The sequence below is a fragment of the Diplotaxodon limnothrissa genome, linkage group LG19 (genome assembly GCF_057381915.1).
Source record: "Diplotaxodon limnothrissa isolate DT_005_m linkage group LG19, D_limnothrissa_male_GT1.1, whole genome shotgun sequence".
In the NCBI taxonomy this organism is placed as follows: domain Eukaryota; kingdom Metazoa; phylum Chordata; class Actinopteri; order Cichliformes; family Cichlidae; genus Diplotaxodon; species Diplotaxodon limnothrissa.
The window spans coordinates 32,459,362-32,479,472 of record NC_140614.1 but is presented as its reverse complement, the minus strand read 5'-3'; the positions used below and the strand labels follow the sequence as shown (position 1 = coordinate 32,479,472).

General features: G+C 42.5%; 1 protein-coding gene across 1 annotated transcript in view; it reads left to right on the top strand.

The window, feature by feature from the left end:
• The window catches only part of LOC146612610 (ryanodine receptor 3), a 116,624-nt gene that overhangs the window by 36,922 nt on the left and 59,591 nt on the right, over window positions 1-20,111 (top strand). The window contains exons 6-24 of the mRNA XM_085342496.1: window positions 960-1,034; window positions 1,182-1,260; window positions 1,811-1,923; window positions 3,045-3,144; window positions 3,444-3,537; window positions 4,325-4,399; window positions 4,859-5,015; window positions 5,541-5,705; window positions 6,093-6,214; window positions 6,993-7,173; window positions 7,957-8,092; window positions 9,476-9,571; window positions 9,875-9,993; window positions 12,796-12,929; window positions 13,220-13,461; window positions 13,721-13,913; window positions 16,999-17,215; window positions 17,472-17,576; window positions 19,721-19,824. Coding sequence (XP_085198622.1) covers window positions 960-1,034; window positions 1,182-1,260; window positions 1,811-1,923; window positions 3,045-3,144; window positions 3,444-3,537; window positions 4,325-4,399; window positions 4,859-5,015; window positions 5,541-5,705; window positions 6,093-6,214; window positions 6,993-7,173; window positions 7,957-8,092; window positions 9,476-9,571; window positions 9,875-9,993; window positions 12,796-12,929; window positions 13,220-13,461; window positions 13,721-13,913; window positions 16,999-17,215; window positions 17,472-17,576; window positions 19,721-19,824 — 2,507 coding nt within the window. The remainder of the gene's footprint in view (window positions 1-959; window positions 1,035-1,181; window positions 1,261-1,810; window positions 1,924-3,044; window positions 3,145-3,443; window positions 3,538-4,324; window positions 4,400-4,858; window positions 5,016-5,540; window positions 5,706-6,092; window positions 6,215-6,992; window positions 7,174-7,956; window positions 8,093-9,475; window positions 9,572-9,874; window positions 9,994-12,795; window positions 12,930-13,219; window positions 13,462-13,720; window positions 13,914-16,998; window positions 17,216-17,471; window positions 17,577-19,720; window positions 19,825-20,111) is intronic.

Genomic DNA, 20,111 nt, shown 5'->3' with positions numbered 1-20,111 from the left:
ATGAATAGAAGTCAATTACTGTATATAGTGACTATTAAGTCTAATATATATACCCTAGTAAGCTATAGTACTTTTTCCTTTGGGAAGGTACCATCTGTGCAGTCTGCAATTTTGTTGAAGAAAGATGTTGAATCTATTTAATATTTCTTGAAAAATAATTGATTTCTGTGCATTTTTTTTCACACTGCATCAAATTAAGGTTGATTACGTCGATTAAGCATCATGAGGTGGCGCGTGAGGGGTGGTTCCCTATTTTTTATTTATTTAATTTTGTTGTTGCTGGGAGTTGGAACCCTATTAGTTAGGTTGCTTAATGTTTATGCTAAGTACTCTTTAAAATACCAGAATAGGGAGGATGGTGTAGGTCTAAGTTTATTAGATTGATCAGTATTGCTGAACTATGAAATATTTTTTTTGTATACAGGTATAACAGAATAGCTTTAGTGTAGTTGTTGTTTTAAACTTGAGTATGAACTTGCAGACTTGCAAAATGCAGCAAGATATTTTAAAAAACAGTTTTGTTGATTAAAAAACACTATCGGATTCATATCGGTATCGGCAGATATCCAAATTTATGATATCGGTATCGGACATAAAAAAGTGGTATCGTGCCATCTCTAGCTAATACTGACATTGCATCCAGAGACTGACAGTAGTTTACAGTGTGCATCCTCCCACATTCCTGTAGCTGGAGTGCTGGAAAGATGAGCCCGTATCCTGCTCACTCACGGATACAGGAGCAGATTGCATGTGTTCATTGGAGAGACTGGGTGCAAACCCTCCCCAGGAGATGCGTGCCCCCAGCTTGAGGTCACCCTAGTCGTCGATGAGGTCAACATTCAGTGTCAGAGGTTCGATTGAAGCGGTTGGAGGGAGACCACTGGGGTTGTTCTGACAGAACACTGAGCTGACATGTAACTATGCGCTTGTGTACATGTGTTTGTGAATCGTCTCTATAGGCAGCGCAGAGTGGCGGACACAAGACTCTGCTGTACGGACACGCCATCCTCCTGCGGCATTCCTTCAGCTCTATGGTGAGAGATCTCAAACAATCCCCGCTAAACAAATCACGACAGATTATAACGGTTGATTTATACGGTATATCAAAAATGACCCTTGTCAAATACAGGAAGCGTGTGACAGCTCTGTCTTTTGTGGTTTGATGTGTGTGTTGACCACAGTACCTGGCCTGTTTGAAGACATCAAGGTCACAGACAGATAAGCTTTCCTTTGATGTCGGCCTGCAGGAGGATTCAACAGGTAAATAAAAGCTCCGGTGCAGTTCCCTTTTATCTTCCTCCGTTCCCTTTGTCATTGTCGCTACGCCTGTCTCTCTCCGCCTTTGTTCCGCCTCCGTCTGCTTCTTTAAATCTATCTAACCTCCTCTTCGCTGTCTGAAAGTCCCCTCTTTATCTTTCTTCCCGCTCTTCGTTTGTTTGCGAGTGAATTTCACTGTTTGTCTTTTCAGAATCTCAGTTGATACCCCCCCTCCCACAGTGAAGCAGTGTACACTTACTTTGTGCTTCTTGTTGTCAGCTATGATTTCATCTGTGCAGAATATTTAACACCCTCATGTGTGGCAGGCTGATACCTGGACCCACTTCTGTTTGCACTTGTTAATTGCATCATGTGATACGCTCGATGAGCAGTCGCCTCAATTTCACTTGAAAATCTTGCTGCGGTGACCCATGTGCCCTCATCTTCAGCCCACTGCGACAATATTAGTAATTACAGGGGGTATTTGGGCAGTGGTGTTTGATTAAAAATATAGAAGAAACGTGTTTGTGTATGCGTGCGCTTACTGTTGCAGGTGAGGCTTGCTGGTGGACAATCCATCCAGCCTCCAAGCAGAGATCAGAGGGAGAGAAAGTACGCATCGGCGATGACCTCATCCTCGTCAGCGTGTCCTCAGAGCGATACCTTGTAAGTCTAGTGTTTGCCGGTGTGTATGTGTGTGTGTGCGTGCATTTGAGTGATCATAACACAGAGGTCTTGGTAGGAGCGCATCAATTCTACTCCCCTGATGTGGCAAAATTTCAGATTATAGCAATCCTGTTACCACATGCTGCAGCTCTCTCCGTGACCTCTCTCCAGCTGGAGGCTTAACATTAAAAGCAACAACTTTTTTCCCCCTCCGGATGACTGCAAAAATGCATACAATTACATTAAGCAAAATTTGATCTGCACTGCATCACGTCTGATCTCTGGGGGGGATTATGATTTCTTTGCTTCCAGTGCCTTTTCAAATCAAGCTCCTACGTAATCATTCTGGTCACGCCCAAACATTCCTCTCCTCTGCAGCTATGATTCTAACTTTTTCAGCAGCGGGTAACTTTCACTTTTAGACTAACTTTGCCCACTGAGCACACGGACTCAGACGCTAACCCTGGGAAACATGTTCTCCATGATCCGTGAAGTTTGTGACAGCAGCCAGGCGGTGCTTACAGCCCCACGGCAGTTGGGGGCACGGACAGATGACCACTATCGCCTTACAGTCAGCAATGCCAATCTGGTAGTCTGTCCCAGCTGTCACACACACTGTGGTATGTGAAGACACACAAGCACCGAGAGGGCTGCAGGAGACTCTGGGGAAGGAGGATGATCAGGACACAGCTGCCACAAAATTTGTTTTTTGGATGCACAAACACTGTGGAAACCACACACACACACATATTCTCTACATTATAATCTGTTTGTGTATCCCTGAGCGCTCATCGATAAATTGGAGTCTTCTTCTGCATCAGTGGTAATAGACTTTCAAGCTCCAACTGACAACTCATCATCCTTTTCAAGTTGAATCAATACAATCATGCATTACAAACCCAGGTCACAAGCAAGTGCACTCCTAGTGTCGATCCCAAGCTCACATAAATGGGGGAGGTCACGTCAGGTAGGGCATCTGATGTGAAGGTTTTGCCAAATCAAACATGTGGCTCGTAAAGATGTAGATACATTGCTGATTGCTCATAAGATCACAGTGCTGTCACTTGCATATTTCTGTAGTTGTACACAAAAGTGAAAGCTGGATGTGCTCTTTCCTGCAGCATTTATCCATCTCAAGTGGCAACATCCAGGTGGACGCTTCCTTCATGCAGACTCTGTGGAACGTCCATCCCATCTGCTCTGGTAGCAACATAGAAGAAGGTAGAGACTTTACATAATCATTTGATATACCTTCAGGTAAAAAAGAGAGACAAATATACTTGAAGACAGTGTTGTGATGAATTTTGCAGCCCATATAATTTGAATTTTCTGCATATTCAGTCAAATCCAGGTGACAGTGGCTAAATTTGCAACGAGTTTAATGTTTCTAACTGTATTTAAAAATGGGTAAAACACTTAAATATGGCAGTTAAACACTTAAACCTCTGTGATATGGATTGTCTATTTTTCCTGATTTCATCTCTGAGATGCCAAATCTTTTCTTTGTCCTTCTCCAATAGGCTACCTGTTAGGTGGTCACGTGATGCGGCTGTTCCACGGACATGACGAGGTTGTTACAATCCCGGGATCAGACCAGAGTGAAGAGCAGCAGAGGTGCCTAACACAGCATCGCAGGGGCAAAGCTAAAGTAGTTACACAGCACATGAGAAGCTAATGGAGCTGCCAGCCCTCTGTTTCCACCACGCTCTGTGACCAGTGTAACCCCCGCCCCCCTCCCCACGGGAGCCAAAATGGCTGCGGTGTTATTTTTACCTACAGCATAGCTGCTTGGTGCCAACTCACATAAGGCAGAGCGCTGAATAATGGCACACTGGGCCTGAAGTGGGTCAAAACAGCGGGCACTACACGGGCCCGTACACATTCAGCCAGGTGCCAAAAGATGTGTGCGTCTTCCTCTGTGATACACACGATGTGCACACAGTTTCTGTTTTTAGACCGGAGCGTGGCAAATATGGGGGCAGGATTAGATTTAATTCTAATTTCTAGCTTTGGCTTTTACTCCTTGATATTTCACAGATGGAGCGTGCTTTTTAGAGGTCTCACATTTTTCTGGGGCAGATCAAACGCACTCCAAACTGTCACCAAGGGGTCGATGAGCGATTTCTTTTATCTTGGGACCTAGTCACCCATATCACTGAGAGACGGCGTAGCTGCGATTTATCGGGACTCGTCTGTGTTTGAAGGATGTGACGCTGCAGTCGGCAGAGTAAAAACAGCGTGCTTATGTGCCAAAGTCAAACATCTTGTCTGTGAATATCAGTGTGACAAATGAGAGGAGAGAGGGCCGGGATGAATGACCTTGAGAGTGTCCGTGGCAGCTAGACAGTTAAAGCATCTGCCCACACACACACACACACTCATGCTTCTCTCTCATCCTCAGGATAGTCAACTATGAGACGGGTAAAGCTGGTGCCAAGGCGAGGTCCTTGTGGAGGCTGGAGCCACTCCGAATCAGGTGGTTTTGTGTTTCATGTGATCTTTTATCTGTTGCCTTTCTTCCTGTAACTCTCTCCTTTGTTTTTGTTTAGTTCATCGCTGTCCTTTCCACCTTTCTTTTCTGTCTTTTGTTCATTGTTTCCATTTTATCTGTTCTCCTTTCCTCACTGCTGCACTTTGGCCTCTGCCTTATCCCCTCTTTCTCTTTCCCTCTGTCTTTGCTGCCGTTCCCCTTTGATTTCTGCCATGTTTTTGATGCTGTTTGTTTAGACTTTCCTGTTTCCTAAAAAGGAAAAAAAAGGTGCATAATTACAAAAATGTTTTCATCCGTTTCCAACTGATTCAATTCATATCTACTAGATAATTAACAGCTGGCAGCAGTTTTTTTTAGATCAGCTAATTAGCAAATCTCCCTGGGTTTGTGAACTGAACATTTTTGTGTATGCTTAATATTAATGTGCGGTTGTGGCGTTGACAGCTGGAGCGGGAGCCACATCCGCTGGGGTCAGCCCTTCCGGTTACGGCACCTGACCACCGGTCACTACCTGGCTCTAACGGAGGACAGGGGGCTGGTGCTTCAGGATCGGGAGAGGTCTGACACCGTTGCAACGGCCTTCTGCTTCAGAGCCTCTAAGGTAAGGACACATGCACACAGAAATGAACTGCATCATACAGGATCAGCCACACCCTTTCCCATTTAAACACCAGCAAGAAGGCTTTATGAAGGATCACCTATTAACCTTTTACGAATGAACTGCCAAATATCCTTGGGCTGGAAAATCACAGCTTTTTCAAGGACAATGAAAATTGCAAGAATTATTGGACGAGCGAAAACGACACCATTGAGGTTAATTTAGCTGAACTTGCCGACTCTAACTGAAGCGACCGTTTAACTACTCTGTTCAATATAGTTTCTTGAAATGAATAGTGATGCTGAACCAATTACTGACCCCCTTCCAATGTGGATCTGAAGCATGTCTTGCAGAATATGTTAAGCAGCTGACTTGATTTACATTATTTACATCTAATCCTAAAAGCAAAACAAATACAGCCTTCTTGCTTGTGATGGGCGGAGAGCTTTAAGTTGTAGATGCAGCTAATATTTGGTCGTGGTTTGATTAAGAGCAAATCTGGGTCTCTTTTCCTTCCTTTCTGTGCAGGAGAAGCTGGAGCAGAGCCCCAAGCGCGACATCGAGGGAATGGGAGTGGCTGAGATTAAATACGGGGACTCGATCTGCTTCATCATGCACGTGGCCGCGGGTCTCTGGCTCTCGTACCAGGCGCCCGATGTCAAATCTGCTCGTCTGGGTCCCCTCAAGAGAAGAGTGAGTGGCGACATACGCGAGCGCACACTGCTCTGTCTTTAGATGCAAGGCACATGGAGAAAACAAGGAGCATTAATAAATAAATCACACTCCTTTGAGTGGATAATTATTTCGAGAGTAATGACTTGATTGAGTTAAGATGATCCTCTGTTAGTTTGCATCTCATATCTCTGCCTCTGCTAAATATAGACCTCGTCTCCTGGCTACTGTTGCAGAGGGGGTGTGCGTGCGGCATGTAAACACAGCCAGGTGGCCTGTAGTGTCAGCACCTGTGTTCCAGACACTGTGGCTCAGTGCGTTCTCCTCCTTCATTTCTTTACTCATTTCTTTATATCGTCTCATGGCAATGTTTCTCGCCCTTTTCTCGCCCTGTGGCGTCCTCTCAAGGCATGCCTGCATTCTGAAGGTCACATGGATGACGGATTGACCCTCCAGCGCTGTCAGCACGAGGAGTCCCGCGCCGCGCGCATCATCCGCAACACCACGCTTCTCTTTAAGCGATTCATCAGGTACGCTACACGGTGACAAAACGGTGCCGTTGCTCACTTCAGCACACAGGGATGTGATTGCACAAATTAGCCAATTAAACCAAATTGCAGCCCACATTTGTCTTTCGCCACTTTATTAGGGTAATCTGCAAAATGTCCTGTCACTGGGACAAGTTTCATAAGCACCCACGTTGATGATGGTTTAGCGTAATTACGCCTGATGATAAACACATTCCAACATCGGCAAATTCTATCTGAAGGCTATTTTCGAAGCCCACAGACTCATAGGTGTGATATAACTCGTGATGTAACAAGAGGGGCCTGTGGGTTTTGTCTGAGTGGGGTGCCAGTGCCCCATGCAGTTCACTCAGTGGACCAGCCACATGTTTCCAAATAGAAATGCAGTGGCATCACTGCTATGTGTGGTGAGCTATGAAGCACATACGTGGATGCTTCCATTGCCTGTATTTGTTATCAGAGGGCTTGCTGTCTCCTGGGTCAGACTTAGGGGCAGGAATCTGTCAGCCCCCACCATCACCACCACCACACACACACCGCTCCCATGCATAGGACTAGAGCTATTTTTAGCAGGCCAGCGGAAATCAGCATTTCAGCATGAATGAACCGTTGGGTTAAAGATCGTGTTAGTCATCACTGCCTCTCCTCAAGTCTGTTCAGCTTCCCAGTCGTCGTATCTTTAGCAATGGTTTGTTTCCTCGAATGAATGAGAGAATTTGAGAAACGGCAAGTAGTGTTAAATGTGTGATTGAGTTTTTTTCTTTCTGTCTACTTCCCCCAGAGACCTGGATTGTCTGGGTGTTAAGAACAGGGCACTGGTCGCTCTGCCCGTGGAGGAGGTGCTCCAAACCCTTAATGACCTCATCACTTATTTCCAGCTCCCCGATGCCGAGCTGGAGCACGAAGAAAGGCAGATCAAGCTGCGCTCGCTCAAAAACAGACAGAACCTCTTCAAGCAGGAAGTGAGTTCATCCATCAAGGAAGGTTTAGTAAAAAAGAGCTCGCGAGGCAGTCAGGCAGAGCAAAAGAATCTCAACGTGGTTGCAATTGGGACACTTTTAGTGAATGAGTGCACGTGTGATTAAGCTAGCAGTAGTGGCAAACTTGCAGAAGGAGGTGAAAAAGCGAAACCAATTGATTCTTTGTGGTTTGTTTCAATGGCATCCTGTATTTGGACGCACTTTATATGACGGTGTCAGCAGTTTTCCTGAGGCTGGCATGAGCGCACTGAGCTTTCTGCTAAGCTTCTAGGCTCTAAATTGCTTTCATCAATTATAAAATGTCAACTGCCTCGCTGAGGGACCCTATGATGTCACCCACTGAAAAGCAGGTTAAATCTTACAGGATACAACAGCATAACTGTGTCAAAATGTCTTCGAGAGACCATAAAATAAGAGACTTGATTGCAATATATCTGAAGATTATCGACACATAGAGTATTGATTTTTGCAAGTTACATATCTTTTAAGGATTTTTTAATCTTATGTACCTTTCTATGGGGGACTAAAGGAGCACATTTCTATCTTAATTCTAATCTCGAAGGTCAGCTTGTCACAATAACTGGAACACTTTCCATTTAGCATATCAGATCTCAGGTATTTCAAGTCTGTAGAATAAACCAGTACAAGACCATCATGAAGCTGCATTACACTAACTGAAAACTGGGGGCAGATTTCATCAGAGGAAGCTCTTATACCAGTGACATGTGGTGGGTCATGTGACATGTGTCACTGCCTCTTTTTTAGGGCATGCTGACTCTGGTGTCCAACTGTATTGACCGACTGAACGTCTATAACAGCGCCGCACATTTTGGGGAGTGCGCGGGCTCGGAGGCTGGAGCGGCCTGGAAAGACATTCTCAACCTGCTGTATGAGCTGCTGGGTGAGATGCTGGTCTTAACAGCACACACACAAATACACACACAGACTCACTGCCAACTGCAATTAATCTTAAAATTGAAAGTTCAGATTCACATTTGCACACTGACACACAGGATGCGGCAGAAACCTCTGAGATTCTGCCAGAGGTTTCTTCCTCTTTAAAAGTGCGTTCTTCCGTCCCACTGTCTCCAGATGGTTGATCACAGCGGTTTTCTCCACATAATTTTAGGCTCTTTGCATCACAGTATAAAGCACCTTTCTGTGACTGTTGCTGTGAATTGATGCTGTATAAATAAAACTGAATTGAAGACACATGAACCATAAATACACTTTTCTAATACTCCAAAAACAAAACAGACAAACACATTGTTGCAGAAATGGCTCGGTGGCATGCGGCCCAATGCCAGGGCATCAACCCAACAACATCAGTCATCTCAGACACACACACACACACACACACACACACACACACACACACACACACACATAGAGTGTTTGGGTATTTCCCACTGACCTCATTTCTTTCTAGCTGCCTAATGTCAATTTTCATCTCTGTCCTCTCAGTTCTCTGTTTTGTTTTGCTCTCTGTGTTCCTACTGCCCAGTGTCATCACCGCTCCTTTTCAAATTCACTATAACCTCTTGCACTGCATCCATATGCTCCGTCATATATAGGACGTATCTCAGTAAAATGACCTGGCAGGAAAAAGCTTTTTTTTTGCTTCCCTCCTCTCTGTCTGTATATCCTGCCATCTTCCATCTGATGAGTACAATGTTTGTCTCGACTGTTATTTCAGCAGCTTTCACATAAAAAGATCCATTTACGAGCAGAAAATTGTGAGCAGGCACGATTTTCTTCCTGTCATGTTTGAAATGAGTTTCATTCTTAAGCTGAGATAGCCCGTATGTAGAGTTTATCTTTCATCTCGCCACACTGAAGCCCTCTCTGCCCTCCAAGGATGTCCTTCACGCTCTTATTTACACTGACTTCACCTGCTGACTCATATTAGTGTTCTAGTCACATCTCTCTTTCTCTGTTCCCCTTCCCCCTTCTTCACATACCTGGTTGAGCGCAGCGCTAGGTGGATTTGGGATGCCTCCCTCCTTTCTTCTTTGTCTCCCTGCATCGGATGACCCTGTTTTTTTCATGCTAGGACGTACATGTGGGTGTGTTTGTCCTCATATGTTTATGTCTGGTCCCACCTTCTCTCTAAGGCATCTTCTAAAACTAATATGTTTAAGAGTGTCAAAGCACAATGTCTTCCTTAACCGGCTTTGGGCATGAATTCAAAGTGTTCACCTTTGCGTGACATTGTTTTTCTGTTGTGTAAGTCGTCACATTAAGCAATGCGCTGACTCGTGCACACTTTCCTCGTGTCCTGCAGCTGCGTTAATCCGAGGAAACCGCAACAACTGCACACAGTTCTCCAACAACCTGGACTGGCTGGTGAGCAAGCTGGAGAGACTGGAGTCCTCTTCAGGTACACTCATTAGCATTCTGACACATACACATGAGCCTGCAGTGAAACAGCAGTGTGAGAGAGCTTTTGTGCAACATCGCAGAACTATTAAAATTCTTTAACAGGTACAGGAGTCTTTTTTTGAAAGGTGACACTGTTGGCTGAAATCATGGGAATAGCGACTTTTACTTTTTAAATGTGCAGTAAGGAGTGCACCAGCAGGGTTTTCTGTTGCTCTGTGCGGACAGAATGCGTCTTTGACGAGTGTCCTTTGGTGTGTCTTTTGCGAGTGTTAAGTAATTGATGAATTTTGCGGCTGTGCAGGGATTCTGGAAGTTCTGCACTGCATTTTAATCGAGAGCCCCGAGGCGCTCAATATCATCCAGAAAGGACACATTAAATCCATCATATCGCTGCTGTACAAGCATGGACGCAACCACAAGGTAAGCAGTAAGTGTTGTTGCTACACGGTGAAATACACATCTGGGTTATGCACATGTTGAAAAATAACTATGCAATACAAAGAACAGCAATTTATGTTAAGAAAAAGCGTAACACTTTATAATACGGCCCGTGACTGCAATGAAATTGAATTTTTATGTGTATTTTATTTGAAACTACAAGAAAAAATACCTTTAAAATTTGCAGGTCTATGTGACCTTCGTGATGATGGAGCCAAGTCTAACTAATTTTGTTTTCCTTTCACAATCACTGTTTACTCATAAAGGGACTGTTTACTTTCCTGTAGCCCTTGGAGGGTCTTAAGGACATTTATTGTCTTTTGCATTTTTAGTTTTAAACCATCTTCACTGTGTTGAGTGGAATATAGCCAAATTTGTCAAAGAATGTTTTTTTTACTTATTTTTTTTAATTGTGGTGTCAATTCATTAAATCAGCCTAAAATGGCTAAGTTACAGAAATCCATCCACCTTAGTCCCTTTGGACAAAAATGTCCACATTGAAACCCATTATAAACGCTATTTTTCACGCCAGAAAAATTACGGTCAAAGGGATCGTCAGGTTTCCAGCTTAGGTTTCGTTTTGGACTACAGGCCTTAGAGTTGTAATTTTTTTATTTGTCCACCGGGTGGCGCCCTTGCTTCACATTTGACCTCTGCTGGAAAACAGCGGGCTGCTTGGACAGACCTGCCGGAAATGAAGCCTCATTTCCGGCGTGCAGCAGCGGCTTCGCCCGCTGATCGGGCGGGACCATTTTTTGGTCCCTAGGACCATGAGAGGGTGCATTTTTTTTTTAGTCAACAGGAAATGACGTATTTGTTGTCACGTGGTACCGGACGTGTGGGCTGGAAAAAGCAGTCCCCGGTGATCGTGCCCCGGTGATCGTCGCGACTTACCCCGGCAACATGCACTTATTTCGGCCTAGAGGAGGAGCATTTGCCGCCTGGAGACCATTTTCTGGTCCTGAAAAAAAAAATAAAAGGCGATCGAAATGACTGTTGGTGCCAATCTTTAGTCCATCTAAAGGCCTAATTATAATAACAATCAAATATTACTTCAAATGTTATTTTTTTTAAATATTGAGTTTTTTTGTTTTTGGGGGCTAAAAAAACAGGGCGCTCATGAAGTAAAACTGGGATTTAAAGGGTTAAAACAACGAAAATATAATTAAAACTTTATATGAATATTTCAGGGAGAAGTAGTTTTAAAAGACTGACCAATTTAAAGTGAAAAAAAAATTAATATATAATATTTTTATTGCACTTTTTGGGGAATGGACATTTATGTCCATTAGGGACCAAGGTGGATGTCTTTTTTAGGGCTCTCCAAGGGGTAGTACACTTGGGACATTAGGCGAGGTTAAACCACTCCATACCCACCAAAATGTACAGCACACTTCTTATGTAAGATGGGGAAATATTGGTTGTTTTTCCACAAAATTACCAAGAAATTACTTAAAATTACTTACAATGGAATTTGTGTCTTGTTTTCTTTATTATAAAATATGGTTTAGAGCAGGGGTAGGGCAACTCCTGGCCTCGAGTGTCGGTGTCCTGCATGTTTTAGATGTGTCCTTGATCCAACACAGCTGATTCAAATGGCTAAATTGCCTCCTCAACATGTCTTGAAGTTCTCAGAGGCCTGGTAATGAACTAATCCTTTCATTCAGGTGTGTTGACCCAAGGGTGAGATCTAAAACCTGCAGGACACCGGCACTTGAGGCCTGGAGTTGCCCACCCACGGTTTAGACTGATTAAAATTACTTACAGTATAATTATTGCTTTGTTCCCTGTAGAAACCTGACTCGTTACCCCATTTTTTTGTGTACTTCCTTTTGTAAGTAGTTGTTGGCAAGTATAATTATACTAAACTTTCAAATAAAATACATTGAAATTAGATTGATTTACAAAGTAATACCAGAAAAAAAATGTAAAACCCCAATAAAAGCATAAAGGAATAATGTGATGTTTTCTTTGTTTGTTTATGTGTCTGTACGATGAATATGTCACAATAACATGCAACCAATTGAAGTTGTCTTATGACTTATGACTGGCTGCACAACAAATTACTCCTGCTAAGAAGTGCACTAGAACAAAGCATTCAAATAAAAACTGCAAATTAACTTGGTGTTTAATGTTTTTTTCAACAGTTGAAGCACACGACATGTGAACTTCACTGGTGCTTGTGTACCTAACTTGGAAAGAGCAACACTCTTTGCCACAGTCTCCATGCTAAGCTGACCATCTGCTGGCTATTAGCTGTACATACTGTACAGATGAGTGGGGTTCTTCTTGTTGAGAAGGCTCCTGGAGCTTTTCGTAGCCGCGTGCCCCTAACACGAAACAGTCTGTTTAACAGTGAAATAAGATCAGGAGCCGGCCTGGGTTGTAAATCAGCCCGACTGTACCGTTTTGCAGTGGAAGCAGGAGAAAAAGGTCAATGCTAAAGCGTAGGTGTTCTATGCTGTCACCCTTGGCTGAGCATCCTGGCCCATTTAGTTCTACAGCTTTGTTAAGCTAACATCAAAAGGGTATTCTTTAACATGTTTTTGTACCCAGTAACAATCGCAGAGTAATTATGCAGTGGTTGCATATAAAGGGACTTTCCCTCCGGCAGCATCCTGGACAGTGAAGTATAATTAGTCATTTTCAGGTGCAGATGCACATCTGGGGTATAATAGGGAAAATGAAGTAAACGTGTTATCATTAGTGAGTGTTAAGTGCTGTTATGGTCTTCCATTAGATGGTGTTGCTTATTATCCCTACCTCCTTCACCTTCTTTTTTAGATACTAGATGTGCTCTGTTCACTGTGTGTGTGTAATGGCGTAGCTGTGCGAACCAATCAGAACCTCATCTGCGATCACTTGCTGCCCAAGAGAGATCTGCTGTTGCAAACCCAGCTGGTCAATGATGTCCAGAGGTTAGAGAGCCATTTATTTATCTTGCTATCTTTCTCCTCCTTGCTTCTCTGATAACTCAGCCCACAGTTATTTCTCTAGAGTCTAAAGCTTACTTTCAATTTATTAATCTGGTGAGGATCTTTTGTGAAATCATTATATGTTTTTTAATCTCTTGTTTGTTTGTTTTTTATCTTAGTAGTTAAATAACTTTGTATGGAATGTTGCAATTTGCTTTTTTTAAGTGAAAAGTACAATATTGTAATTAAAAATGTAACTCTGGTGGTGATGTCACATTGTACTTCTTTGCCAGCATGAGACCGAACATCTTCCTGGGCGTGAGTGAAGGCTCGGCTCAGTACAAGAAGTGGTACTATGAACTCATGATCGACCAGGTGGACCACTTTGTGACCAGCGAGCCCTCCCACCTCAGAATCGGCTGGGCGAACACAAAAGGCTATGCACCCTACCCGGGAGGAGGAGAGGGCTGGGGAGGTAATGGAGTTGGTGATGATCTCTACTCGTACGGCTTTGATGGACTCCACCTCTGGTCAGGTGGGTGGGACAAGCCAGTGTCTGGAGTAACTAAAGCATTAGAAGATGAGCGGTAACCCTGGGTTACAGCCAAGTTGTGTCTAGACAGAACCAGTGCCCTGCAGGGACGATCTCCTTGCCCAGAGTCTGTGTCATTGTGCGCAAATGTGTGTATCCAACAGTATGTGTGTGTGAGAGAGGGAGGTAGAGGTGTGATTTGTGCCAGCACAACTCACTAGGTCGTATTTCACATAGCAGTTTGTGCGTGTGTCCCGATCAGGTCGTATCCCGCGGGCGGTTGCGTCTATGAACCAGCACATTCTGACCTCAGAGGACGTGGTGAGCTGCTGCCTGGACCTTGGAGCCCCCAGCATATCCTTCAGGATCAACGGACAGCCCGTCCAGGGCATGTTTGAAAATTTCAACACAGACGGACTCTTCTTCCCTGTTGTCAGTTTCTCTGCAGGTGTCAAGTGAGTGTGTATTTTTTCTGTTCATATGCTTTATTAGACGTTAACAGGCAGAAAAAACTCATATTTATATATTCTAAAAATTCTATCTTTATATTCTGACTTTCATTTTGTCTTCGAGGCTTTTAGATTAGACGCGGCTTAAAAAACAGGAAAAAAATTCTGTTTCCATGGTGACCACTGATAGTGTGATTGATGTGACTTGAAAATGGAATTTCAAGCTCCAGCAGTTTTCCCACAATTCCATGATCGACTCCGACTTTGAAGAGCACAGTAGCCTTTTGCCACGTTCCCTCTGAGACACCTGCCACAATGTTTGGTCATGTTAAATATTAGAAAATGAATTTATTTTAAAAAAACGTCAGAGTTCAATCATCATTCATTTAAAAAAAAAAGTGGTTCATCTGTGTGGCTAAGAAAAGGAAAGAAAAAGGCGTAACGCTCCGCTTGATTTCCCCGTCTCTCAAATCATTTTCATGCATTTTTTTCCACAAATGATGTCACTTTTAATAGCGTCATTGTTCTCACACTGTCTGTATTATCTGACGTGCAGAAAAGATTAATTGAACAATGTGTGTTACTGACCCAGTTGTTACGCTGGTTAACAGAAGTTAGATAAGGAGTTTATTACCACTCACACACACGCTCATGTGCCAACATGCTGCATGAGAATTGCTTGAAATATTAAACAGTTCCTTTTTAAGGGATTTTAGTGTTTTTTTGTGACAGCTTGCTGTTACTTTGCACCTGGTGCAAAATTGGAGCAAGTAGAGGATTGGTTGTTTCTGTTAGTTTAAAGGTTAAATGTATTTATGTAACATGTTTAAAACAGAGTTGACCAAAGAACAAAGATAAGTGATTAGACAACTAATGATTCATTGGCCCCTTCAAGAGGTCACTGGTCAGTTTCATGTTTTTTTTGTTAGTCTTTGCTGTTGATTGGAAGCCTAAATAACCTTTTAGATCATGAAATATGTTTCTTATTTTACAAGCATTTCATCTTCGGTCAATGCATTCTACACTCAGAAACACTGAGCCATACTAAGGATTGGCATGGACTCAGAAAATGCGCTCAGATGGGAGTTTGTGTGTATCAAGTGTTTATTTTCAAGTTGGCGAATAAGCATATCTAATGTGGTGGAAGTTGTGGGACTGAGCGTGCGCATGTGAGGTCTGAGGAGGATGAGGAACAGAGTTAGCAATGGTTCAACCGGAGGTCGTGATTTGTGGACTGGATTGTGGAACCTGGAAATGGTCTTATTTGAGTGGGAGGTGCTTTGGGGGAGGAGGCTAGTTTCCACAGTAGGGTGGATCGGTGGAGAGTGGGCAGGCAGGTGAGCAGGTGAGTCTTCTCCTTTACAGGTTTGTATTTGTATTGTATCTTTATTTCAGACATATACAGAAAAAAAACCCAATATATACACAACTACACATACTTGCATTTACAAATACGAATATATATGTAAATACACACACACACGTATGTGCTCAGATAAAAAAAAATAAAATAAAATAAAACAAAGTCTAAATGACATGAAATGACAATTATTAGGTCTGAAATGGAGTAGGAAGAAGTATAACATACTTATTAATCCCTACCCCATGCTCAACATTTTATTGAATGCCACTATTCACCTAATTCCCATCATCACTTACCCCACACAATAAACAAGGAGAACATGTATAAACATAGCTACAGTGATAGATATAATTTAGATACAATTTAGTATATATATACACACAATGGGTGATCAACTTTATCAGTTTCATATTCTTCCTAAAGCAGTTTTCGAAACATCTTTATGAACTGACTAATTCTTGAGCATTGCTGTAGGTCCACAGTAAAACTATTCCACAGTTTTACCCCATAAATAGTAACACAAAAGGTTTTAACCTTTGTCCGTGCTTTAAGAGTCTTCAGATTTAATTTCCCCCTCAATTCATAGTCCCCTTCTTTGTCAAAAAACATCCTCTGTACATTTCCTGGTAACATATTGTATCTGGCTTTGTACATAATTTTTGCAGTTTTATATTTTATAAGATCCATAAACTTCAGAATTTTTAATTTCAAGAACATAATGTTAGTGTGCTCTCTAAATCCTGCTTTAGTAATCATCCTGATTGCTTTTTTCTGAATTTTACATAGTGGTTGAAGTGAAGTTTTGTATGTATTTCCCCAGATTTCCACACAGTATTCCAAATATGGCAATATAAGTGAACAGTAAAGTACCCGGAGTGATTTGGAAGGCAAAAAATGTGTTTCTGAGGTTCCAAGCTGAAGCGGGCACATGTGTCTGAAAGGTTTTCACAACTCTGGAGTTCCAGACATTCCAGAGAGACACGTGATTCAATAGTGCATGAGATTGGTGACTGAAAAGAGTGGAGAGACTTAGGATCGCAAGTTCTACATCAGCCCAGCACACCTGGTAAAGGTGTGACAAGAACAAACCAGACAGGGGACGAGTCCTGATGCCAACCTCACAGCTTATAATAACAAAGAGGTTCAACATGCAAAGACCCTTGAGCTGCTTCATTATTACAGACCGAGTGAAAGAATCCAAATTGTCTACAATTTCATAAAACAGGCTGTTTGGAACAGATTTGTCCTTTTTAGTAGTTGAAGTGTTGTCAAGGTCTGATCTGACTCTTTCATTGGTCGGGTGATTGTACAGCTAACACTGTGTTGACCAGTCACAGCAGAGCGTGAGCGTGTGGAAGCTTGGAATTGGCCCAGTGAACAGGGTGAACGTCTCCACGGACTTAAACGTGCCAGAACATGACAGCCACACATCCTCAGTGCTTAATAATTGAGGGCCGCAGTGAGAATGAGCTTGGTTGCGTCACTGCTACTACTTGAACTGCTATTTTGAGGAGCCTCGAGAGACGGTTTTGCAATGTTTTTTTCATTCACAGAACTAAACGTGTCCCCATTGGAGTAGAACCTGTTTAAGAGAGTTAAGAATAAAAGTAGAGGATTAGTTTTCTTTTCACTAGTCGCTTCTTTTATTAACAGCATTTAATTTTCTTTTAGTGTGCACGTAAAACATTGCAATAAGCCAAGTCACGTGAGCAACTTTTCTCTGGTTAGGGTTCGTTTCCTGTTGGGCGGACGGCACGGTGACTTCAAGTTCCTGCCTCCATCAAGCTACGCACCGTGTTATGAGGCTCTGCTGCCAAAAGAGAAGATGAAGGTGGAGCCGGTGAAAGAGTATAAGAGAGATGTGGACGGAGTTCGAGATCTGCTGGGCACCACCCAGTTCATGTCGCAGGCCTCCTTCATCCCCACACCTGTGGAAACCAGCCAGGTAAGCTCACAGGAGGCGTGCAGGATGGTGATCATGAGAAAAACGCCCCCTTTTTCACAAAGGCTGTGATGCAGTGTGACATGTAAAAGAATGCAAATCAACTGAAAAAATGCTCATCTTGAATTTGATGCATCTTGTGTATTTGTTTAATTTTTCCAAAAGAATTGCATTACTTTGTTTCAACTACTGAGTTTTTTGCATTCTATAGTTTGCACAACTTTTTGGAAAATGCTCATTTGCTTACCTGTTCCTTCAGATTGTCATGCCGCCTCATTTGGAGAAGGTTCGGGACAAGCTGGCTGAAAATATCCATGAGCTCTGGGGCATGAATAAGATTGAGCTTGGCTGGTCTTATGGCAAGGTAAGGGTTAGATTGTTAATGAGATTTAGTTATTTAGTTGCTTATGTTGTTCTCCTACAAGTTCATCGCTCGGATCAAAAGATAAAAAGCATACTCCATGCCGTTTTCCATGTTTGTGGAGAAATAAACACGACAATTACAATTTTTTCTCGATGAGTGTGACAACTTACCATCACAGAGGCTTGTGTGTCATCTTGCTTTCTCTTTTATAATTTGCGGTTTACACCAAAAAGAGGGTAAGTGGAAAAAGAACACTGTCATTGTTCACATTCAGCGCTTTTCCACGCCACTCATTTACATCCTTCATTCACATCCAGTTTGTTTGTAGGTAGCAGAGTCATTGTGTCTGTGTTCTAGTGTCAGTCATGAATTACAAATTGTTGTTTCACCCAAAGGGCAGAACAGGATGTCTTGGCAATTTCATCACCTCAATAAACCCAGACTAAAATTTGCATTTTGTTTTTTGTTTTTCTCCTTTTCAAAGAAAAACTGATGGAGTTTCTAATTCTTTAAATGTTCAGAGGGTCAATCAAAACACATGACATAACCCGCTATGAGCCAGAAACCAATCAAAAGGCCTGTCTATATATTCGGAGCAGATGTTGTATCTTTTCTCCTGCTACTGATAGGAATCTGACAATGTGATTGTATGCTATACTTAGATTGGAAGATTAATGTGAAATTGAGATGAGGCTGTGTTAGTCTGTGTTATTCTTGCCTCTGCTGGCTATGTCCAAAAAATTGCCAGATTAACAGCCGATGTTTTCTATTATTAACTGGTATCAAGCCTGATCAAGCATAAAGACCAGAAGCAGTGGGAAACACCTAGTCTGGATCTGTGGGGCAAGTTCAAAAGTATATCTGACTTAGCTTTTGAGCTCTTTTATCATCGGAGAGCTTATGCTTGAGGTTTTTTAAGCTGAAGTCTCCTGGCTTCACCTGTAGTGATATCAAATTCTCATCTAAACTCCCTAAAAGAACAAATTAGTGTATTTCCCAATACAGTCAGCTGGAAACGCATGCTTATAATTACAGTGTACGCAGTGCAATCAGCAGGCTCCTGCAACAGAAGACAAAAACTGTACCTGATTTAAATTCAGCTCCATCCCACTTCAAGTTCTCCTGCTGTGTTTGTATTGTTTACTCTCTGCTCGGGTCTATTGTAAGTCACGGTTGCACAAGTGGTCAAAAAGAAGGCACGTCCAAATTTAAGTCGGTTATGGTTTCATCTGTTTAACTCCAAATTCTAGCTGATGGCTTTCTGGTTTGTTGTATAGTTACCACAGGATAACGCCAAAGTGACCTGTTTTGCTCTTAAAGGAAGGAAAAACAAGAAACCAGCAACAAGACGCAGCTCTTATGTCTATAATACAACATGAGAATTCTGCGCTAGCTTGTAAGCTTTCACTCTGTCCTCCTCCTCGAAAAATCTTTGATTTAGGACAAAGACAAGTCTGAGATTTGGTAAACAACAATAATAAACTAGTTTTATTGTCAAGGTTGTTTTTTTTGGTTTTTTTTTACATGTGGAGCGATAGCCAAGTGAGTTGGAGTCAGTTATACATGTGGTAGAGGTCACATAGCAGATAAAATAAACCTGTTTTTGCTATTTAGCACTGGTTGCATGTAAATATGAAAGAGGAGATTTCCCATAGTTCTTGTACTATTCACAAAAGAGCTGGCTGCTATTCATTGGACCCACGGAAACAGCTGCATATCTGTACACAGCCCTGCATGTTTTCTTGGTAAACATCCACCATTGCCATGCCACCTCCTCTGAGCAGCATTGCCAAAAGGATTATTTGGCTTAAAGCGCAGCCTCGAGAGAGACGCATTACGCCTCTCACTCGGTATTCCTGCCATACAGCTCTCTGGCTCTGCCAAGAAAACATGCTCTCTTGTCCCTCTCTCATAACATGTTCACTAGAGTAGTCTAATCACTGCAATTAGTAGCACCCAGGACTTAAACCACATGCCCACCCCCCTTGTTAGTTCACAGTGACAATGAGTTATGAGGCTGTGTATCTCATATGCATAGATCTAGTAGGACTTGATGTACATATGAATGCAGAGCTGCTGAACAGCAATGATGAGAACGTCAGGAGGTGTTTGATATGTGTGTTTTTTCTCTGTTTTCCTCACAGATAAGGGATGATAATAAGCGGCAGCATCCGTGCCTGGTGGATTTCTCCAAGCTGCCGGAAACGGAAAAAAACTACAATCTGCAGATGTCAACGGAGACTCTGAAGTACGGCGAACATGATGGATTGTTTTTGTCTTCATGGACAACACCTCTGTTATAAAAATAGCCTAAAAAACCATATCTGACATATTATTCTCAGATAATGCATTTTCTTTTTTCGTTGGATTTAAACTATGAGGAATATCACAAGTTTAGCTAACAGTTCACTGATCTCATAGTAAAGCTGAAGCGATGACGTGCTGTAGTTTAGTTGTTAGCACTGTTAGGACTTCTTAGCTTTTCTTTCTCTATTGGAAAAACACACACCAGCTACAAGGCTGTGGGCATTCCCA